The 19,120-nt window shown below is 50.0% G+C and overlaps 2 protein-coding genes across 7 annotated transcripts in view; one reads left to right on the top strand and one right to left on the bottom strand.

The window, feature by feature from the left end:
- Positions 1-335: 335 nt before the first annotated feature.
- Positions 336-3,683, top strand: Irf7 (interferon regulatory factor 7). Of its 4 annotated transcripts, none has more exons than XM_050136860.1 (10): positions 336-451; positions 806-1,210; positions 1,295-1,457; positions 1,543-1,750; positions 2,068-2,123; positions 2,290-2,368; positions 2,538-2,633; positions 2,827-3,216; positions 3,296-3,414; positions 3,489-3,683. In XM_050136860.1, the coding sequence occupies exons 2-10, from the start codon at positions 1,197-1,199 to the stop codon at positions 3,636-3,638; spliced, it is 1,275 nt and encodes a 424-aa protein (XP_049992817.1). In that variant the 5' UTR covers positions 336-451; positions 806-1,196; the 3' UTR covers positions 3,639-3,683. The 4 variants fall into 4 exon arrangements, with proteins under 4 accessions (XP_049992817.1, XP_049992815.1, XP_049992816.1 ...); XM_050136858.1 differs by having other exon boundaries at positions 2,194-2,368; XM_050136859.1 differs by having other exon boundaries at positions 2,065-2,123.
- Positions 3,684-4,126: 443 nt separating this feature from the next.
- Phrf1 (PHD and ring finger domains 1) overlaps positions 4,127-19,120 on the bottom strand; it is a 31,952-nt gene continuing 16,958 nt past the window's right edge. For all 3 annotated transcript variants that reach the window (XM_050136854.1, XM_050136855.1, XM_050136856.1), the window contains 11 exons: positions 18,588-18,763; positions 17,295-17,424; positions 11,190-11,317; positions 9,995-10,176; positions 9,772-9,903; positions 9,215-9,369; positions 6,118-8,736; positions 5,719-5,873; positions 5,288-5,620; positions 4,937-5,065; positions 4,127-4,423 (listed from right to left, as the gene is read on the bottom strand). In XM_050136854.1, coding sequence (XP_049992811.1) covers positions 4,280-4,423; positions 4,937-5,065; positions 5,288-5,620; positions 5,719-5,873; positions 6,118-8,736; positions 9,215-9,369; positions 9,772-9,903; positions 9,995-10,176; positions 11,190-11,317; positions 17,295-17,424; positions 18,588-18,763 — 4,283 coding nt within the window. In that variant the 3' untranslated portion in view covers positions 4,127-4,279. The remainder of the gene's footprint in view (positions 4,424-4,936; positions 5,066-5,287; positions 5,621-5,718; positions 5,874-6,117; positions 8,737-9,214; positions 9,370-9,771; positions 9,904-9,994; positions 10,177-11,189; positions 11,318-17,294; positions 17,425-18,587; positions 18,764-19,120) is intronic.

Raw genomic sequence — 19,120 nt, 5'->3', positions numbered from 1 at the left:
GCCTCCTGGAGTTTTCTCATCTGTACCATTCTCAACGTGTAGCCTTCTTTAGAGTACACTTCCTGATACTTTCCTGCCAGTTAAACAGAGCAAAACAAAACAAAACAAAAAGCTGCTGACTTTGTTTGGGATCGTTGTAGGTACCCCTGCCTTCTCCCGCCATATTTTCCTGAGGAGGTGTGGAGGGAAACACTTTTCCCACACTCACACTTGGGGAGCTGTTCCTCTGAGACTTTCCGGCTCTGTCCAAAACAGGGTCAGCCTCTCAATGAATCTACAAAGGGCCTGTGAGAGTGGAGTGGAGTTGCCACAGCATGGGGCACCCAATGGCATCGGGAGCCCTTAGGCCACACCCTGCTGCGCTCCGCCCCGCCCCTGACCCGGGTCCTATAAAAGCACTGGCCGCCTCCTTCTCACTGAGATAAAACCGTCCCGGCGGCTCCGGCACCAGGTATGTAGAAGGAACCCTTATCCCACGCGGGGAGGGAGCGAGCTAGTGCCACGGGAGGAAATTCTTGTCCCCTCCACGGAGTAGCGAGCGGTCGGGGGAATGGTAGTACAGAGAGGCTCGGGAACACGTGAGGGCAGAGGGACGGCGGGATCTGCGGTCGGAAGACCTGTAGGTGGGGTTGGCGTCTGGGTGAGGGTAGGATGGAGGTCAAGGACTGCGCCCGTAGCCACTGAGACAAGAGGGAAACCCGCAGCTGCCCACACGTTGTTTCGGCTGTTTAGGTTTCGTTTTCCCGGGATGCAGTTTCGCTTTACCGGCCCGGGCCCGCCCCCTTTTACCGCCGTGTCTTTGCAGGGTCCGGCCTCCGACAGTCCATCCAGGCTTGGACGCTGGATCAACACCTGTGACTTCACGTGTGCGCTCCCGCTACATCTGTTGTCATATCCATAGCCACCTTGGCCGAGGAATCCACACTCAGTTTCGGAACCTAGGTGGCTACAAGTTCTCAAACCGCATTTGTGACCCTTAACACCCTACACCTGGGTCACACTTGGCGATACTTAAATTCCCACTTGTGACCAACACATATAAGCACATTTGTGACACTTGGCCACACTATCCGTGGCTACCTTAGTGACACCCAAGGGACTCTTACCTCATTTGTAATACCTGACTGCTGCAGTGACTGCAGCCCATCCCAGAGTAGGACCTACTCTGATTCTCCCAGACTGCCTTTGTAGGAGCAATGGCCACAGAGAGGTGAGAACATGGCCACCCTGGTTGTGTTGGGTCCTGTTTGCCTTGCTCTTGGCCCTGATCCTAGCGTTGCTGCCCTGCTTGCAGGGGGTCCCAGCGCGTACTGTTCGGAGAGTGGCTGCTGGGTGAGGTCAGTAGCGGCCAGTATGAGGGCCTTCGGTGGCTGGATGAGGCTCACACAGTCTTCCGTGTGCCCTGGAAGCATTTCGGGCGCAAGGATCTGGATGAAGCTGACGCCCGGATCTTCAAGGTGGTGCTAGTCCTGCCCTCGGTATAATCTCTCAGAATTCGCAGGGAGTCTCTCCTCACCCCACGTTCTCTGTCCTCTCCTTCAGGCCTGGGCTGTGGCCAGAGGGAGGTGGCCACCTAGTGGAGGTAACCTACCACGCCCAGAGGCTGAAGCTGCAGAACGAGCAGGCTGGAAAACTAACTTCCGCTGTGCACTTAATAGCACGCGTCGCTTTATCATGCGTAAAGACAATTCGGGGGACCCTGCTGACCCACACAAAGTGTATGAACTTAGCCTGGAGCTTGGCTCTACTGGTGAGGACTGTCACAAATAGGGACGGACTAGGGAGGAAGGGACTTGGACTACTTTGTCTTGGTGGCTTCATGGTTGGATTTGTAATTTTTAAAGCTGGTTGGAAAAAAAGGCTGATTGTAGGCCCAGTTGTTTCCCTTCCAAGATGTGGGTGGATGGGTGGGTGGGCACATTTCCTCCTAAGTCAGAGCCTTGGGCTGAGTGAGATGTCTGGTGGTCTGAGGACAAAGGGTAAGGGGAAGAGAACTTTTTAAAACTACTCAAGCATCCTAACTAGCCAATCTTAGATCCAAATCCCCCCCCCCCCTTTCTTCAGAAGGCCCAGCCATGGAAAATGGGGAAGAAGTGGTCCTCCGCAATGCCTTACCTGTGCAGGTACAGTCCGGTCCGCTCCTTCTAGGTGTGGGGGATGGGCAGCTGCCTACCACTAAGCGTTCTCTTGCAGGCTATGTCCCTAGGACCCTTCCTGGCAAGAGGAAATGCTGAGCTTCAGACTCCAAGCCCTCTGTTTTCTGCTGATGCTGGGGACCTCTTGCTTCAGGTTCTACAGCACAGCCTCCGTGAGGACCACCCACTAGAACTTGAGCCTGGGGCAGACCCAGGCCCATCACAGGATCCTGGTGAGAGGCAGGAAGAACTGTTACTGAGCTGGGGCTGGACTAGAGAACTCCATCTGCCTGAGGCTGTATGAGGGAGAGGAGGAAAGCTAAGGTTGCTCGAAGGACAGGGGTGGGAAGCTAGGGCACCATGAGGGGGCAAGATGGACAGGCAGCTTCACCTTATCCTCAGGCCGGGAGCCAGAACATGCTTCTGAGGAGCTTCATGCAGCATGGCCAGTGGAAGCCGTCCCCAGCCCCAGGCTTCAACACCCAACTCTGACGACTGGTGAGGACCTGGGGACCTGTTGGTGTGGGCTAAAGCTGTGGTGCTTGCACAGGTCTCCCCCAGAACACACCTGTTCTCCCAGGCAGAACACTGCACCACTCAGCCCTCACATCTACCTCAGTGGGAGGGGGAAGGGTCCTGGGGTGTAGGGCAATGTGCCCCACCCACCACTCATAGCTTGGTCTGCACACAGAGCGCAATCTAGGGTCCCTGGATGTGACCATCATGTACAAGGGTCGCACAGTGCTCCAGGCAATGGTGGGACACTCCAGCTGCGTGTTCCTGTATAGCCCCATGAGCTCAGCAATAAGAAACTCAGAGCCCCAGCCGGTGATTTTTCCCAGCCCTGCTGAGCTCCCGGATCAGAAGCAGTTGCTCTACACAGAGACACTTCTGCAGCATGTGTCACCAGGCCTTCAGCTGGAGCTGCGGGGGCCGTCACTGTATGCCCTGCGCATGGGCAAATGCAAGGTGTACTGGGAGGTGGGCAGCCCCATGGGCTCCACCAACCCCTCCACCCCAGCCCAGCTGTTGGAACGCAACTGCCACACCCCAATCTTCAACTTCAGCACTTTCTTCCAAGGTCAGTGAAGTCTGGGGTGCTGTCCTTGTGGGTCTCTGGAGTCTTTCTTAACGTGCTCACCAGAGCTACCTCCTAGCAGAGTTGGAAGAGTTCCGGGCCCGGAGGCGGCAAGGATCACCACACTACACCATCTATCTAGGTTTTGGGCAAGACTTGTCAGCAGGGAGGCCCAAGGAGAAGACCCTGATTCTGGTGAAGGTAGAGCTTGGGTTGGCAAATACAGGTGGGTGTGGGCTGCTGGGTGGGAGCCCTAACAGATGTCCCTCCCACAGCTGGAGCCATGGGTATGCAAAGTACACCTGGAAGGTGTGCAGCGTGAGGGTGTGTCCTCCCTGGACAGCAGCAGTCTTGGCCTGTGCCTGTCTAGCACCAACAGCCTCTATGATGATATCGAACACTTCCTCATGGACCTGGAACAGTGAGCCTAGCCCACAACTGCAAATCCCAATAAAGAGAGTCTAAAACCAGTGCCGCCCCGAGTCAGGCTGACTCCCTGGCTGTATGCTATCTTTATTGGACCTGGTGGGGTTCCACGAAGGAAAGGTGACACCTCACATCCCTGTACCCTAAGCCTCCTTTGCAGCACTCATCTTTATAACAAACCCCTTATTGGATCCAAACGTTCTAAGACAAGCATGGGGAGCATGCTAACACTGCCAGGTGTACTGGGAATGGTGGGAACATGTCTGTCTGAGTCCCTGAAACCCACAGCCCCATGTCCTGTCTCCTGGCAGAAGCAAAAGCAACTAGAAAAAGAAAACTGCTATGGCAGAGAGGTTCATGAGTGAGTGTTAGCAGGTGGTTCCCCACTGGCCAGCAGGGTTTCTGAAACCAAAAGCTTCACCTTCCAAGCACTGAGTACACAGAAAAGTTTCTAAAGATAAGCCATTTTTGATAAATTAGAACACAATGAAAACAGTGTATCTATAATATACATATAAAAAAAGTCCAGTTTTCAACTGTAAGCAAGACAGGTGCAGACAGGTGTCATGGGAAGCTCAGAGGCAGGAGTGCTGGTAGCCATTTCTTTCCTACTGGGGTCACCTCCCCACAGTGGCCAGTCTCAGGTCTCAGCACCCTGAGTGGGTGGCTCTTCCCCAGCCTCAGTCTTCTTGTGCTTGCGCATGTGCCTGTATTTGTCCACATAGGCCTTCACCAGGTTGGCCACCTTCACAGGGTTGATTTCGCCACTCTTGCTGTGGCAGATCTGAAGAAAGAACACAATCACCCAAATGCTCTCAGCCTATCAGAGACTAACCCAGCAAAGGGTCCTTGCCCTGGCCCTCTCCACCAGGGCCATTGGTCTTGTTAAGGGCACATGCATCCCCCGCCCCCTATGCACACACCTGTAACTAAACAGAGCTGATGCCATTTCTCTACATGTGTCAAAGGTCAGTAGGAAGCTGAGACTTGTTCCTACAGAAAGATCTGCCCATCACTCAGGGACTTAGTTCCTCCAAAGAAACTGGTTGGATTGGGGAATTTTAAATTCATCATCTGTTATTTTAGTTTTGGCAAACACTGTGTGAGGACGCACTTACTAGGAAACAGGGCTGATCTAAGGCTTCAGCCACTTGGCCCAGCTGGCTGACTCCACACTTACAGACCCAGGAGTCCATGCAAACAACCAACGGCAACTTTCTGTCACAGGCAGATCTAGCTATCCGGTGTCAACTTCAAGGCTGTCCGAGAGGCAGGTGTCTGTCTACCTGCAGCCTACCTTCTGCACAGCTTTGCGCAGGATATCCTTGTATTCCTCCTTGGTCACTTCTCTCTTCTGGTAGAAAGGCTTAATAGCCAGCTTCACCTCCTCCACAGCCCGCTCCTGCATGTGCAGCTTCTTCATGTACTAGGAGTGAGGACATGTGTGACCCGCGGCAAGATGGCCAAAACTGGCCTCTGGGCCCCTTGGTGGGAAGTCAACACTTGTGGGAAGTCCCTTTCCCCAAGAACACTAAAGGTAATGGGCTCGCTGCTCTCTTACCACCCTGACCAAGCCTCCAAGGCCTGGATATTATAGCTAAAATCAGGCCCGATGGAGACAGGCTGCGGACGGACAGGCAGCACTCACCTCCTCCTTTTTGGTCTTCTCCGCAGCTGACTTGGGAGTAGCAGTCTTTTCTTCTAAGTTGTTGTTGGTGGTTGGAATAACTAGCTGTGAGGTTGTGGCTGGCATAGTGGGCACTGGGGCCAGGCTCTGTGCTGCACCGCAGCCTGCTAGGGGGAGGGTCCCCTGCAGGATCATCTGGACTGAGGGCTGGCTGACCAGTGCATAGGGCAGAATGCTTGAGGGCTGAGCCAGGGGTGGTGGCATGTTGGGGCTGTAAACCTGGGCAAGAATACCCTCTGCTGAGTGTAGAGTCCCAGCAGCTGGTAGCCCTTCTGCCCTGGAAGCACCAGGGGGCTGTATAGAAAGGAAGCAGTGCCATGAGTTCTTAGCTCTAACCAGGGCAGCCCAAAATACCCAGCACAAGGACCATGCTCCTCTAGCCCAGCACCCACCTGAGAGGGATCTGCATCAGGTAACCCAGACTCCTGGAGCACGTGGATGGGAGGCGGCAGGTCGGAGAATGGTGCCTGCTGAACGCCTAGGAGAGCCCTGTCCTCTGCATCCCAGTCTCCTTCCTGGGGCCTCTGTGGCCTCTCAAGTGGCATCCCTGAGGACCCAACAGACAAGGAAGGTGGGTGCCTTGTGGTCAACTCTGGCCAAAACACTTTCAGAGAATCAGCAGTGGGAACCAAGGCCAAACTACAGATCTATCTCTAAGAGGCTGGACACACTTGGGGGCCCCAAAGAGTCAGAAGAGGCTCTTGGGGTGGCTGTCTCCCTGCCTGCTCCACACCCCTGACCCACAAGGACAACCACCACTAGGAGCTCAGCCACTGGCAGGGCCAACTCACTTGGAACTCTGTCCAGGGCTGGGGTGCTGTCCTCTGCTTCCTGCAGGTTCCAGGTGACTCTCTTCACCAGGTTTCTGGACCTCAGCAGGGGCACCTGGGCCATAGGATCCTTGGGCCTGACTGCTTCACATCCTCTCCCACTTAGCAAAGGACTGTCCTTTCCCATGGGCACCACACCTGAGGTGCTAAGAGCTGTAGTAATGGTCTCTACAGTGTCCTGCCTGAGCAGGCACTGGTCTGAAGGGATCAATGCCTGGGGTGCAGGCTTTGAGATATCTTCACTGTGAACCTCCCTCTGGCTGGTAGGTAAAGTAGTGTCCTGTGGAAGGCTGACTGGGGGCACTGTGGGATTTGCTGGGAAGTCTCGCTCAGGGGAGGAGTCTGTACTCTCGGGGGAAGGAGGTGAGCTCATATCATCAAGTTGAATGAAGATGGCTTCATTTGAAAAATCCTCAAAGACGTGGCCTGCCTCCACAGAATCACCATAGTCTAGGTCCTCAGGTACACACTCAACTGGCTCTGCCAGGACAGGAGGGACTTCTGGAGGGTTCGGGTCAGCCACAACCGCCTCTGGCAGGACACTTATTTCAGAGACTGGAGGCTTGGCAGGGTGGTTTCCATCTTGCCTTGGTTCCTCCTGTGGCATGGGGACTGGGGAAACCTCCCTCACAGCCTCCTTCTTCTCTGGGGAACGTGGCCTCCGTGGTCTATGCTCCAGGCTGGGTGACCGAGACCGCCTCCTCCTTCTCTCCCGAGACCGAATCACACTCTCCTTCTTATCCATCCGCTCTCGGCTCCGCTCCCGATGCTTGTGTTTCCGGTCCCTCTCCAGGCTGCTGTGGGGTGAACAGTCCCTGCCTCGAGACCGAGACCCTGAATGACGCCTCTTCCGTCTCCGACTCTCATGGCGCTCACAGGAAGAACTGCCAGGACTCCCTGAGCGAGACCTGGACTTCCTCCAGCACCTGCCATGACCCCAGGGACCATGCCTCCGCTCCCTGTCCCTTTCCCTCCTCCTCCTCTTTGCTCTGTCCTGGCTGCTGGCACGGTCACTGGAAGACCTCCGGCTCTTAGCCTTGGCTCTGTGCCTCTTGGTGTGTTCCTCAGCCACTGGAGACGCTGAGTGTGAGGTCCTGTCCCTGGAACCAGAACGAGTGCTGGAACGTGTCCTCTGGTGCTCTCTGGAAACCTTCTTCTTTTTAGTTTTCTTCCTGCTGCGGGAGCTGGAGGTGGAGCGGGAACGGGATGGGGCCCTGAGCTCCACAATCCTGTGCGTGGTCATCTGTGGAACACCTGGTTCCACGACAGTCACACATGTCACTGTCCGTTCCTCAGAGCCAAAGAAGGGTGTACAAGACACTCCGTCCTCATCGTCCCAAGGGGCTGGTGGGGATGGCCGCTGAGAATGGGCTGTGGAGCCCTGGATCTCTGTAAGCTCCGTCTCCCTGAGTCCTTCTTGCTCCATATCAGAGGTTCCCTCAGCAAGTTCCTTGTCCAGGAACTCCAGCATGCCAGACACAGGCTCACCAGTGGGCTGGGGCTCAGGTTCTGTGTCAGTCTCAAAGATGTTTTCTACCCTGTAGGAGGTAACACAGCGCACAGTCTGGGAGGCTGGGGCCTTTGGGCTGTTGATGGAGATAGTTCTGGTGATCTCAGAAGGCAAGAGGCCTTGGCCAAGGCTCTCAGGGCTGCTGCTAGGAGGGCTGGAGTCTGAGCCAGTGGGGTCAAAGGGGTCATAGATTTCACTCTTGAGTTGTTTTGGCTTCTTGATAGAGAAGAGGGGTGAAGGGTTCTCCTTCCTTTGCACTTTGCTATCTACTGGCCGGAATGTGTTACAGAAGCCAGGACTGGACATCTGGCTGCAATGTGCTGTGTTCCCAGGGATGTTGATCCTGAAGCTTTCAAAGGTAGACCCAATGCCCTTTCCTCTTGAGGGCCCTAGCGTGGCTACGCTGACATGGGAGCTGGGGGCAGAAGGACGAGATCCACCTGTGTGTGAGCCAGTCTCCTGGGGACCCCTGCTGCTGGGCTCATTCTCAGCTCGGCCTCTCCCTGGCTGCCCAGGGCCTTCCCTGCCAGTCAGGCGGCTAATGCAAGTGCTAGGGAGCTCCACAGTCTGCCCACTGGCGGGGGCCTGGTCCTGTGTGCTGTCACTGCGGTCTCTGTGGATCTTTGGTATCCTGGGTAGCTTTGAGAAATCAGGTCTCCTGGGATCTGTTTTCTGGGGATGCCCAAGAGCTATATTTCTAGATGGAAAGTTAGAATGGACAGTCATCTTAGATGAGGCAGAACTAAGAGGCAATGCCCGTGTGTTGGAACCATTAAGCCTGGGAGTGTTATTCTGTTTCAAGGTAGGCCTGCTCTCTTTTGAAAGGTTCCCAGCCTGACTTGAACGTGGGGTCACTGATGAGTCCAACTTTACAGGTGTCTCCACTGTGCGGTCAGGGATACAGTGTAGGGCTGCTCTGTCCCCACAGCTCAGCCCTGAGCTCTGTCGCCTGGCTCCCATGAGTCCACTGGATGCGCTCCCTGAGGGTAGTGCCCCAGGCTGCAGGTTGTCTCTGGGCCTGGACTCTTCTCTGGATTGAGTCACAGAATTTCGCTGAAGAGAAACAGGAGCTAAAAAACAAAAGTCAGATAGCAACCCTTCCCACCTCCTGTACGCAGTTCAGTGCTTTGTCATGCCTGACCAGAAGTGACACTGAAATTGCTCTGTTTACAGAATGACCCTTCTTGCTACACCACAACGGGAGTGTCATGGGCTCAGCTGTATCACTGCCCATCCTCTGGGATACATAAATGCCATGTAGTTTTTCTCTTTTCAGACACAACTATAGTTTAGATGTGTCCCATCTAGTGTGACCCAGACAAGAAGCAGCAGATGGAGGCTCTGCTCACTCTTGACCATACTGCTTCGTGGGTACTGTGAACTGTCCTGGAAATGTACTCAGACATGGAAGGACCCTGACAGAAACTCACACTGTTATGCTGTTAGCAGTGTCTCACCCAACTCAGGGCAAAGCCTGAGAGAAAGCCTGTCCAACTCATTCATTTCTAGGAAACCTGTAAGGAAGGCCAGCAGTTCATGGGTGCTCACCTGCCCTCTTGGCACTGAGAGAGCCATCTCGGTGGATGACAACATCAGCACTGCTCATCATCAGAAGGCTCTGATCAGACAAGATGCTCCCCAACAGGTCAGGAACAGGGGCCTCCTCCACGCTGGGCTCTGGGGCCACGGCCGGGAGCTGCCTCCTGCAAACACAGACCAGAGAGTGGTCTGCAAGCTTGGTTCCTCTGTACTCTTCTGGCCTGAACCCCCACCCATCAGCCCCAACTTGAGGTGACCAGGAATATGGGGACGTCATCTACAATGTATGTCTGCCCATTCTACCACAAGTAAGAGCTGGGAAGAGATTATTTCTACCTGTTGTGACTGTGGACCAGGACTCTGCCCTGCCCAAGGTCCCTTTTTTCTCTCAGAGACTGAGGTCAGTGTGGCCAGGATCTGTGCTGCTTGCTTAGAGACAACTAGTTTTGATGCAGCACTCAGAGACAACCTTAAGCACATCACAGCAAGAGGAGTTGCTCAGCCACACAGAAAGAATAAGCAATTCAATGTCCTTATCTATCCCAGATGCTCTTGCTGCCCCATACCTAGAAAGCCCCATGGCAACAGGTCTGGCCACAGGCTGGTGCGACTGCAGGGCCGAGCGGGACAGCACTCTCCTCTTGGCACTCAGAGGGGAAGGAGGATCTGCAGACGGTTCTTCATTGCTGGAGGGGACACTAACAAAGCAGACCACTCCATAAGTTCACAAGCAGCCTAACCAAATCTGAGGGTGAGCTGGGGCACCGGGACAGTCACCACTGTAGTCACCTGTCAAAAGGGTCCAGCTCATATGGATCTCCAAACAGAGACAGAGAAGCTGCTCCAATATCTGCTCTCATCAGCCCCAGAGAGGGATCCACTGGCTTGTACACTGATGGCATACTGGTGCCATGGACAGGCCTGCGGAGGCCTAGAGTTCGTGCAATGCGAGAACGAGCTGTGATCTCATTCTAAACCAAAGTGACAGAAAAAATTTCAATGAATGACTGGCATCGCGCATGTGAACAGCATTAACAGCCATGTAAGGAAAGGTTGTGGACTTTTAACATTATCACAATTGTAAATTATTCCTAAGACAATCAAGGGCCACATGCCACTTCCTCTAGATTCTGAGTATGGGTGGGACAGAACACACTCAGCTAGGATCTCTCCCCAAGCAGTGAATCTCTCCATACCTCCGCCATGGGCCATGGCCCCAGATGTTCTCTTAGGGGGAAAAGGAATCACAGTAATTGCAAATGAAGAAAGTGAGCTTAGAATGGAATCTAGCATTCTCTAAAAATCAGAAAGGAGAAACTAACATTGCCATGCCCTCAGGACACAAACTGAGTGCTAGTGACCAGCAGTATCTACCTAAATTGCTCATACTTAGTCACAGCGACAAGAATCTGTTCTGACTCTCCAGACGGATGTTCAAACTACTGGCTATACACATCTTCATATACAAGCATACACTATAGAACATTTATCAGGCTACGGGTAACAAGCATAAATTCATAAAAAAAAAAACACAGGAAACACATGGCCAAGATGTGTGTTTGTCTGTGTGAGCTTCCTGTGTCTTTAAGTACCAAATTTGTCTCATGGCCGCAGGGCTGAGTGACAACACAGGACCCAAGACGGATCCACTGGAGACTGGCTTCTCATACATAGGAGACTCTCCAGGACAAAGACAGTGACTATGTCAGGTTAACAACTGTATATACCTCCCCAGGCTATCTACACCTGCTCCTAGCACAGGACTGAAAGCCTTTTGATCTGACCAGTCATTGACCACAACAAAGTGATTTGGCCCTGAGCTCTGCTAGTCCTCCTCTATGTTTCAGGGGGAACCATACTAACTCTTAACATACCCACCCACCTCTGAGCACAGAACAACCTCAGAGCAGCCATTTGGTGCTTCTTGTTGCAGAGCCATATAGGGCAGCAAGACTGGCTAAGCTGGACACTACTGAAGTCTCACCTTCAGCTTCCTCCCTTTTGTCTTCCTCACACGGTGCTGCCGTTTCTTGGCTCTTGTACCTCCACTCTTACTTTTTACAGATGATCGGGACCGGGTTTTCTTTCTTCCCATCACTTTCTTCCGTCTCCCTAAAAAGACAACATTCAGTGTCTATGATTCAGGATCCACAGGGCCCTTCCTGACCAGGGTGACCAGGTCCTCTGAGTTCTGTTGGAACAGAGAACCCAAGAAGCTAGGGAGAGGGTCTGGGCACCTCAGGACTGTGTGCTGGCTTGAGCTTTACACACAACACACAGTTTATTTTTTTGTGTGTGCTTGCATGTGTGTGACCTTGAAGGACTAAAGTGGACATCAGAACCCCTGGAATTAGAGTTATAGGTAGCTGTGGGTTGCTCAATGTGGGTCCTGGGAACTGAACTCAGGTCTACAGCTGAGCCAACTCTTCAGCCAATTTAACTTTCTTATTTTTTGAGACAAACTCCAGTCTTATGTAACCCAGGCTGGCACAGAACTCAGTATGTAGTTACAGATGACCTTAAACTATTTTTTTAAATAATTTATTTAACTTTATGTGAAGGTGTCAGAACCCCTGGAATTGGGAGTTACAGACAGTTGTGAGCCGTCATGTAAGTGTTGGGATTTGAACCCTGAGTCCTCTGAAGAGCAGGCAGTGCTCTTAACTGCTGAGCCACCTCTCCAGCCCGACCCTGAACTCTTAATCTTCCTAATGCTGTTCCACATGTACTATATGCCTGGCTTGCTACTTTTTAACTTAAATTTATTTATTTATTTTTAAAGACTTTTTTCTTTCTTGCAGGATTTTTAATTAATTTATTGTTCTAAGTGCATTGTTGTTTTATCTGTATGTATGTCTGTGTGAGGGTGCTAGGGTCCCTGGAAGTGGGGTTATGGATAGTTGTGAGCGCTGGGAACTGAATCCAAGTTCTCTGGAGGAACAGTCAGTGATCCTGACTGCAAAGCTATCTTTCCAGCTCCTATTTACTTTTGTCTTATTGCTCATCTCAGTCTGCAGCTGTTTTAGAACTCATGGCAATTCTTCTATCTAGCTTCTCAAGATGTGGGCACATGCACTGCTTAAAAATCTTTTTAAGATTTTTATTTTATGTGTGTATCTACTTGGTCTACGTGTGCACACACGGGTGCAACACCCGGGCATTCAGAAGAGGGTGTTGAACCACTGGAACTGGAGTAACAGGCAGTGAGCAGCCCTGTGGGTTCTGGGACCCAATCCCAGGTCTCCTGTAAGAGCAACAAGTGCCCTTTCTTAACCTTACTCATCCATCTCCCAGCACCCATTTTAGTTACGGTTTTTATTGCTGTGAAGAGACATTATAACCACAGCAACTTTTACAAAGGAAATAAATTTGAGGTGGCAGTTTACAGTTTCAGAGGCTTTGTCCATTATCATCATGGCAGGGAGCATGGCGGTATGTAGGCAGACATCATGTTGGCTACAGCTTGATCAGAAAGCAACAGGAAGTGGACTGTTTTACTGGCAGTAGCTTGAGCATAGGAGACCTCAAAGCTTATCCCCCACAGTGACACACTTCCTCCAAAAAGGCCACACCTCCTAATAATGTCACTCCTTTTGGGAGCCATTTTTCTTCAAACCACAACCCCACCCCTTTAATTGCATGTGTATGTGTTATAGAAATCAGAGGACAACTTGCAAGAATTGGTTCTTTCTTTCCACCACATGGGATCTGGAAATTGAAATCAAGCTTGTTAGCTAGCATCTCTATCTGCTAAGATATCTCACCCACCATTTTTTGAGGCATGTTCTTACTGTGTAGTGGAAAATAACCTTGAACACTTGACCCTCCTGCCTTCACCTGCAGAACACTGGAATTAGACAGGTGCCAATTTGTGTGTACCCTGGGCTACAACTACTGGCTTTGCTTTGATTATCATCATTACCATTATCATTTTTGTTTGTGTTTGTTTTCTTTTTTTGAGACAGCATTTCTCTGAATAACAGCCTTGGCTGTCCTGGAACTTGATCTGTAGACCAGGCTGGCCTTAAACCCAGAGATCCACCTGCCTCTGCCTCCCGAGTGATGGGATTAAAGGTGTGTGCCCCTGGCTAGGCTTGTTTAACCAGAAAAATAAACCTGTGACATCTTAAAGTAATGTGTTCCTGGAGGGAAAGGAGGAGGATTGAAACAGCAAGCAAGGCTGGGCTTTCACTACTGAGTAGATCAGACTTGAAGAACCATCATATAAACTATATAAATCCAAGAAAAAGGGAACAAAAACAAAAAACAAAAAGCCCACATGATAACCAAGTGCTGAAGACAACAACGGGTATAACATGACCAAGTATAACATGATTCAAGGTCCAAACGGAGAGAGCTCCCCCTAGAGACTGGAAGACAAGTGCTCTGAACACTTCTGGAGACACACACTCTAAAAACAGAAGTCAATTGCAAAAGGATTTAAACCCACCCTCGAAGGTGCTGCTGTGACTCTTCATTCTGACTCTGATAAGCTAGGATGAACTCACCAGGATGCAGCAGGGTGTGAAGGGAACACCAGGCAATTAGAAGCCCCTTCATTGTTGAGGTGATAATTAAGGAAAGGCTGCTTGGTGCTGCTGCCCCTGCAAGCTACACGGCTACATGTGAGAGCGGAACCAGGGCAGTTAGTTATCTTCTGCAGAAACCCCTAGTAGCAGAAAATACAGCACCCTCTCTCCCCTGGTTGCTCTTTATGTGGCTCCCATAACCCACGGTCAACAGTAAATAAAACAGTAAATAAAAATACGAAGTGGGAACTTCAAGAAGAAAGAAATCCATAAATTTTAAACTGTACTATTTGGAATAATGTGATGAAATATCAGGCTATCCTAACCTACACTGTCCAGGTCAGGAATCAATCTTTTCCTGAAGTGTATATGTGGTATGGGTGAACCCCTATTTCTCACTTTGTGGTTATTAAGTTATTTAGTTCATGTGACCCTTATGAAGTAGCCTAGACACTTGGGCCATACACTGTCTCTCTTCTTATAGGACTGCACTCATTATCTCCCAGCATCACAGTGGAAGGGACACCAGTACTACAGGAAGACACTTGGAAGAACGGGCTCACCTAACTTCTATTAAAGGGCACTGCTATGACTGTTAGCCCTGACTAGCATCAAACTATATAGATCAGGTTAGTCTCAAACTCAAGAGATATGCCTGCCTCTGCCTCCCACGTTCTGGGATTAAAGGCACAGACCCAGAATGCTCTTGCAACACAAAAATATAAAACCTCCTACCCAGGCCTGACAGGTGTCTAAGCTCAAGCATACAGTCTGCAGACATCTGCAGACAGGAGACAGTAAAGAGCAAAGAGAAGGAGCTAACAAACACAGCCCAACACAAATATGACTTGGTCTTAATTCAAATAAGCACTTTCATTTTTAGTTAGAGACAGAATTTCATTTGTAGGCTAGGCTGGACTCAAATTCACAATGTAGCTGAGGATGACCTTGAGCTCCTGCCTCTAAGCCCTCCCACCCCCAAGTGCCCTAAATAAACTATCCTAGCACTCAAAAAGCTAAGGCAGGAAGACTATGCTGTGAGTTTCAAGGCCAGCTTGAGCTATAAAGACAGAATCTGTTTTACAAAAAGAAAGGGAGGGGGATATGGAAACAAGTTCACAAAAATAAAACTACAACCAAGGCTAAAGAGGTGGTTCATTGTTAAAAGCGCTGGTTGTTTTTGCAGAGGACCCATGTTAAGTTCCCAGCACCTACATAGGGCTCAAAACTGTAACTCCAGTTCCAAGAGACCTAACACCTTTTTCTGGCCTTTGTAGGCAATAGCCATGCATGTGGTGCACAGAGATAAAACACTCATACACATAGAAAGTAAAAAACCTTAAGGAGGGGTGCCTGACTGTCCTCACTGGGACTGAAGAGGAAACAAACTCCTACCTTTAATCAAATGTTCGTCACAATCTACATAATTTGATGAAGCAAATGAGTTAGCAATCAGGGCCAAGAAGCAGGATGTGATATGACAAGCAGGAGACACAGATGTGTAACACAGAAGTGAAAGCCTGACCACCAACCTCAGCTGCAGGTGGGAGACCTTAAGAAGAGCCATGTCACTGACCTAGACAATGACCAGCTACTTGCTCAGAACACAGAGACAACTCCGGATTCTAAGCTCTGCTCTTGATGAAAGGAGGGGCTTCCTGAAGAGGATTCTAAAGACGGACAGGCAAACAGGCAAACACACACATACACATACACACACACCCACACACCCTCTGGTGAGCAAAACTGAAACCCAACTTGAATGCTGCTGAGAATGCATTTATAATATGCAGAGTAACTAGGTCTTTCAAATATACATAAGAGATACTATTTTGAGTTGGAAAGTTTGGTATTTTTTTTTTCTAAAGTTAAACATAGGATCAAGCAGGCGATCTAATCTCTTCACTCTTCCATACTACCAGGAAAAAAAGGAAAACATCTGTTCACAAAATTACCTGCATGCATGAAGTTTCCAGCAACTTTATTCTTTTTTTTTTTTTTTTTTGGTTTTTTGAGACAGGGTTTCTCTGTGGCTTTGGAGCCTGTCCTGGAACTAGCTCTTGTAGACCAGGCTGGTCTCGAACTCACAGAGATCCACCTGTCTCTGCCTCCCGAGTGCTGGGATTAAAGGCGTGCGCCACCATCGCCCAGCAAGATAATGTCTTTAAAATAAACAGCATGATACCCAGATATAGGTTTCTCCTTAGGTCGCCTAAATTAGATATAACCAAAATAAGACCAACAACAAGTTAGAAGGAAGCAAACTGAGCCAGGTATGGTGGGGCACACTTTTAATTCCAGCACTAGGGAGGCAGAGGCAGCCAGATCTGTGTGAGTCTGAGGTCAGCCTGGTTTAAAATGCAACCTCCAGGGCTGGAGAGGTGGCTCAGAGGATAAGAGCACTGACTGCTCTTCCAGAGGTCCTGAGTTCAATTCCCAGCAACCACATGGTGGCTTACAACCATCTGTAATGAATGAGATGCAGGCAGAATATTGTATATATAAATAAATAAATCTTTAAAAAAATATATGCAAGCTCCAAGACAGGTAGGGTTGTTACACAGAGAAAGCCTGTCTTGAAAAACAAAACAAAAAAGTAAACAAACTGGCACATTTAACACTCTCTGGTAATGAAAAGACACACATTAAAGGCTCTGTGCAAGCAAACAAAACAAGCCCAGAGACTTCGGCTGAATCCTGTGAGAACCCAGACTGATGGCCAATGATGAGAATGACACCACAAGTGCTGGGTGGAGTGGGAGGGCATGTTCTCTTCCAAGTGTCCTATACTCTGGCAAGGACATCATTTGTCAAACCTGTAACCATGCACTTAAGAGTGGGAGTGGGTGCATTCACTTTCCTGTGCACCGATGTCAAGAAAGTAAATTTAATTAAACTTTATTTATGTGTGTGTGTACCATACACATAGCCTATCAAGAACAACTGTACGTTCTAGTTCTCTTTCCATCAGGTAGATTCCAGGAACCTGCTTGTGTCGTTGGGCTTGGCAGCAAGCACCTTTACCTGCTGAGCCATTTTGCCAACCCAATAAAGTATATTTTTAGGAGGCTACAAGATTAATTATGGCCCACCTAGTGAGGCAGAAATCCCTAAATCCCTAAGTACACACTGAGTTGCACCCACTAGGAGCATCAAACAATATACAGAAACAGAGGGTCAGGTCAGTACGGTAAGATCAGGATGCAGAGGTGGTGTCAGGGTTCTAGGTCTCCTCTGTAATGTGCCACAATGTTTGCTTACAGTTTATACTAGCTCCAGGTACATGTAGGTTTAGGAAAATGCAAAAGCCATGTCAACACTAAATATAACTTCAATCAGGGATTAACATTAGCACATCTGTCCCCATCAGTCCAGATGTGCTTCTTCTTCCCTAGTGTTCTCTAGCTAAGTCTAGATGGTCTTGTCAGCATGGAACCCACATATGTGACAGGTGTGCTGTACTTTTGGTTGAGAAAGTTACAGGACCAATCAGAAATGACCACACAACTGGATCCCAGAACAGAGCTGATGGTGAAGGCAAGCCCATCATGCCAGCTTACCTGCCTTCCTTTTCCGTTTTGCAGGCACACGAGGTGTCAAGGGACGCTGGTATACAGCAGTGCTCAGACCAGTGGCGACAGCCTCGATAGTTTCATCCAGCAGAGAAGACATGAGGTACCTTGGCACATGCTGCATACAAGGGACAGTGCCACTCAGTGGATGACCACCCTTTCCATGGATGGGACACTGAGCCGGGCCATGTGAGTAGACAGTGTCAGTGCAGACTCCCTCTCAGTCCCTGACTGTGGCTCAAACTGAGCAGAGAGGCAGAACAGATTGGCACTTAAACCACCTCCCTCCACTCCTGCCAAGAATGGACAGCACGGTCACAATGACAGTAGTTCCTAGAAGAGTTTCTAGGAGGGAAAAAGTCAGGGCAAGAATGGACTAGGGCATTCAGCCGCTATCGAGGAGCAAATGAAGGTCCACGCAGGAAGAAGAAAGGAGGCAGGTATGATCTAAGAGGAGAGCCCCAAATGAGGCAGGTATATGGTGATGAGCGCCTAGCAGGGAACAGGCAAAGCGCCAGCAGATAGAAAAAAAAGAGGTGAGTGAGAAATAGCAGCCCCCAACACTGCCCTGCATCTAGAGCACAAAGCAAAAGAGGAACGGCAAGCATGAGCTGAGACTTAAGTGCAAAAGTAGAGATTACAGAGTCAGGGCATGGGACAGGAGATAGTTCCCAGTCCTGCAACCCATTTAGAACTTGGACCATGATATCACTATACTGACCACGGGAATATGACTTCATAGAAAGAACTTTTTTTTTTTTTTTTTTTTGATTTTTCGAGACAGGGTTTCCCTGTGTAACATTCCTAGCTGTCCTGGAACTAGCTCTTGTAGACCAGGCTGGCCTCGAACTCACAGGGATTCACCTGCCTTTGCCTCCCGAGTGCTGGGATTAAAGGCGTGTGCCACTACCACCTGGCCCATAGATGGAACTTATAAGCTTCCTCAGTACCCAGAAATGAGGCCACAGACATCTAACATTGAGCGCCAGGAGCCAGACATGAGGAAGAGCCAGTGATTGGCCTTTTTCACACTACAATAAATTTCCCCAAATCATCATCCCATCCATCAAAGCCTCTAATAAGGCAGTTCCTGGTCCTGCTGGCACATAGGTGAAGTACAGTGTCTTCAATACACTCACCTGCTTTCTTGGCAGACTGAGTGCATGAATGCTAGGCCTGGCATGAGAATGCTATGGGCTCTTTGCCAGCGGAACCTCTTCAGTCCAGTTCCCAAGTCCAGAGACCACTCTGCATTGCCCCAGCCTAGTGCCAGCCACCTACCTGGATCCTTCTGGCAGAGGAGATCCGGTTCCGGTTCACAGTTGCCCTCACTCTCTCACTCTGCCGTGTCCTAGCGATGGCCCGGGTCCTGACTACTCGAGGCCGAAGCCTGCTGGTAGTAGGCACTACGTCAGCCAGTAGCAGGGAGACCTCCTCATCACTCACAGGAGCTGCATCTTGGAAGAGAGTCACAGGCTTCTGGGTCATGTGTAGGCTTTCCCTCACAGACCTTTAGAACTGAAAGCCCCCAGTTAACAATCTGTTAATCCCAGCATTTAGGAGGCAGAAGCAGGAGGATCTTTGAGAGTTCAAGGCCAGCCTGGTCTACAGAATAAAGTTCCAGGGCAGTCACAGCTATACAGAAAGACTCTGTCTTAAAACAAAACTAAACCAAATAACAACAAAACAAACAAACAATACTTTAAAATACAAAGAAAAAATAAAACAAAATAAAACAAACCCCCACAAAATCAGTAAAAAATAAAATAAAAAGACAACCTGCCATGGCCTCCAAAGCTCCTACCTATGGGTCC

Source organism: Alexandromys fortis, unplaced genomic scaffold (genome assembly GCF_014885135.2).
Source record: "Alexandromys fortis isolate MF-2015 unplaced genomic scaffold, M_Fortis_MF-2015_v1.1 scaffold_3, whole genome shotgun sequence".
Classification (NCBI taxonomy): domain Eukaryota; kingdom Metazoa; phylum Chordata; class Mammalia; order Rodentia; family Cricetidae; genus Alexandromys; species Alexandromys fortis.
This window is presented reverse-complemented; position numbering and strand designations above follow the sequence as displayed.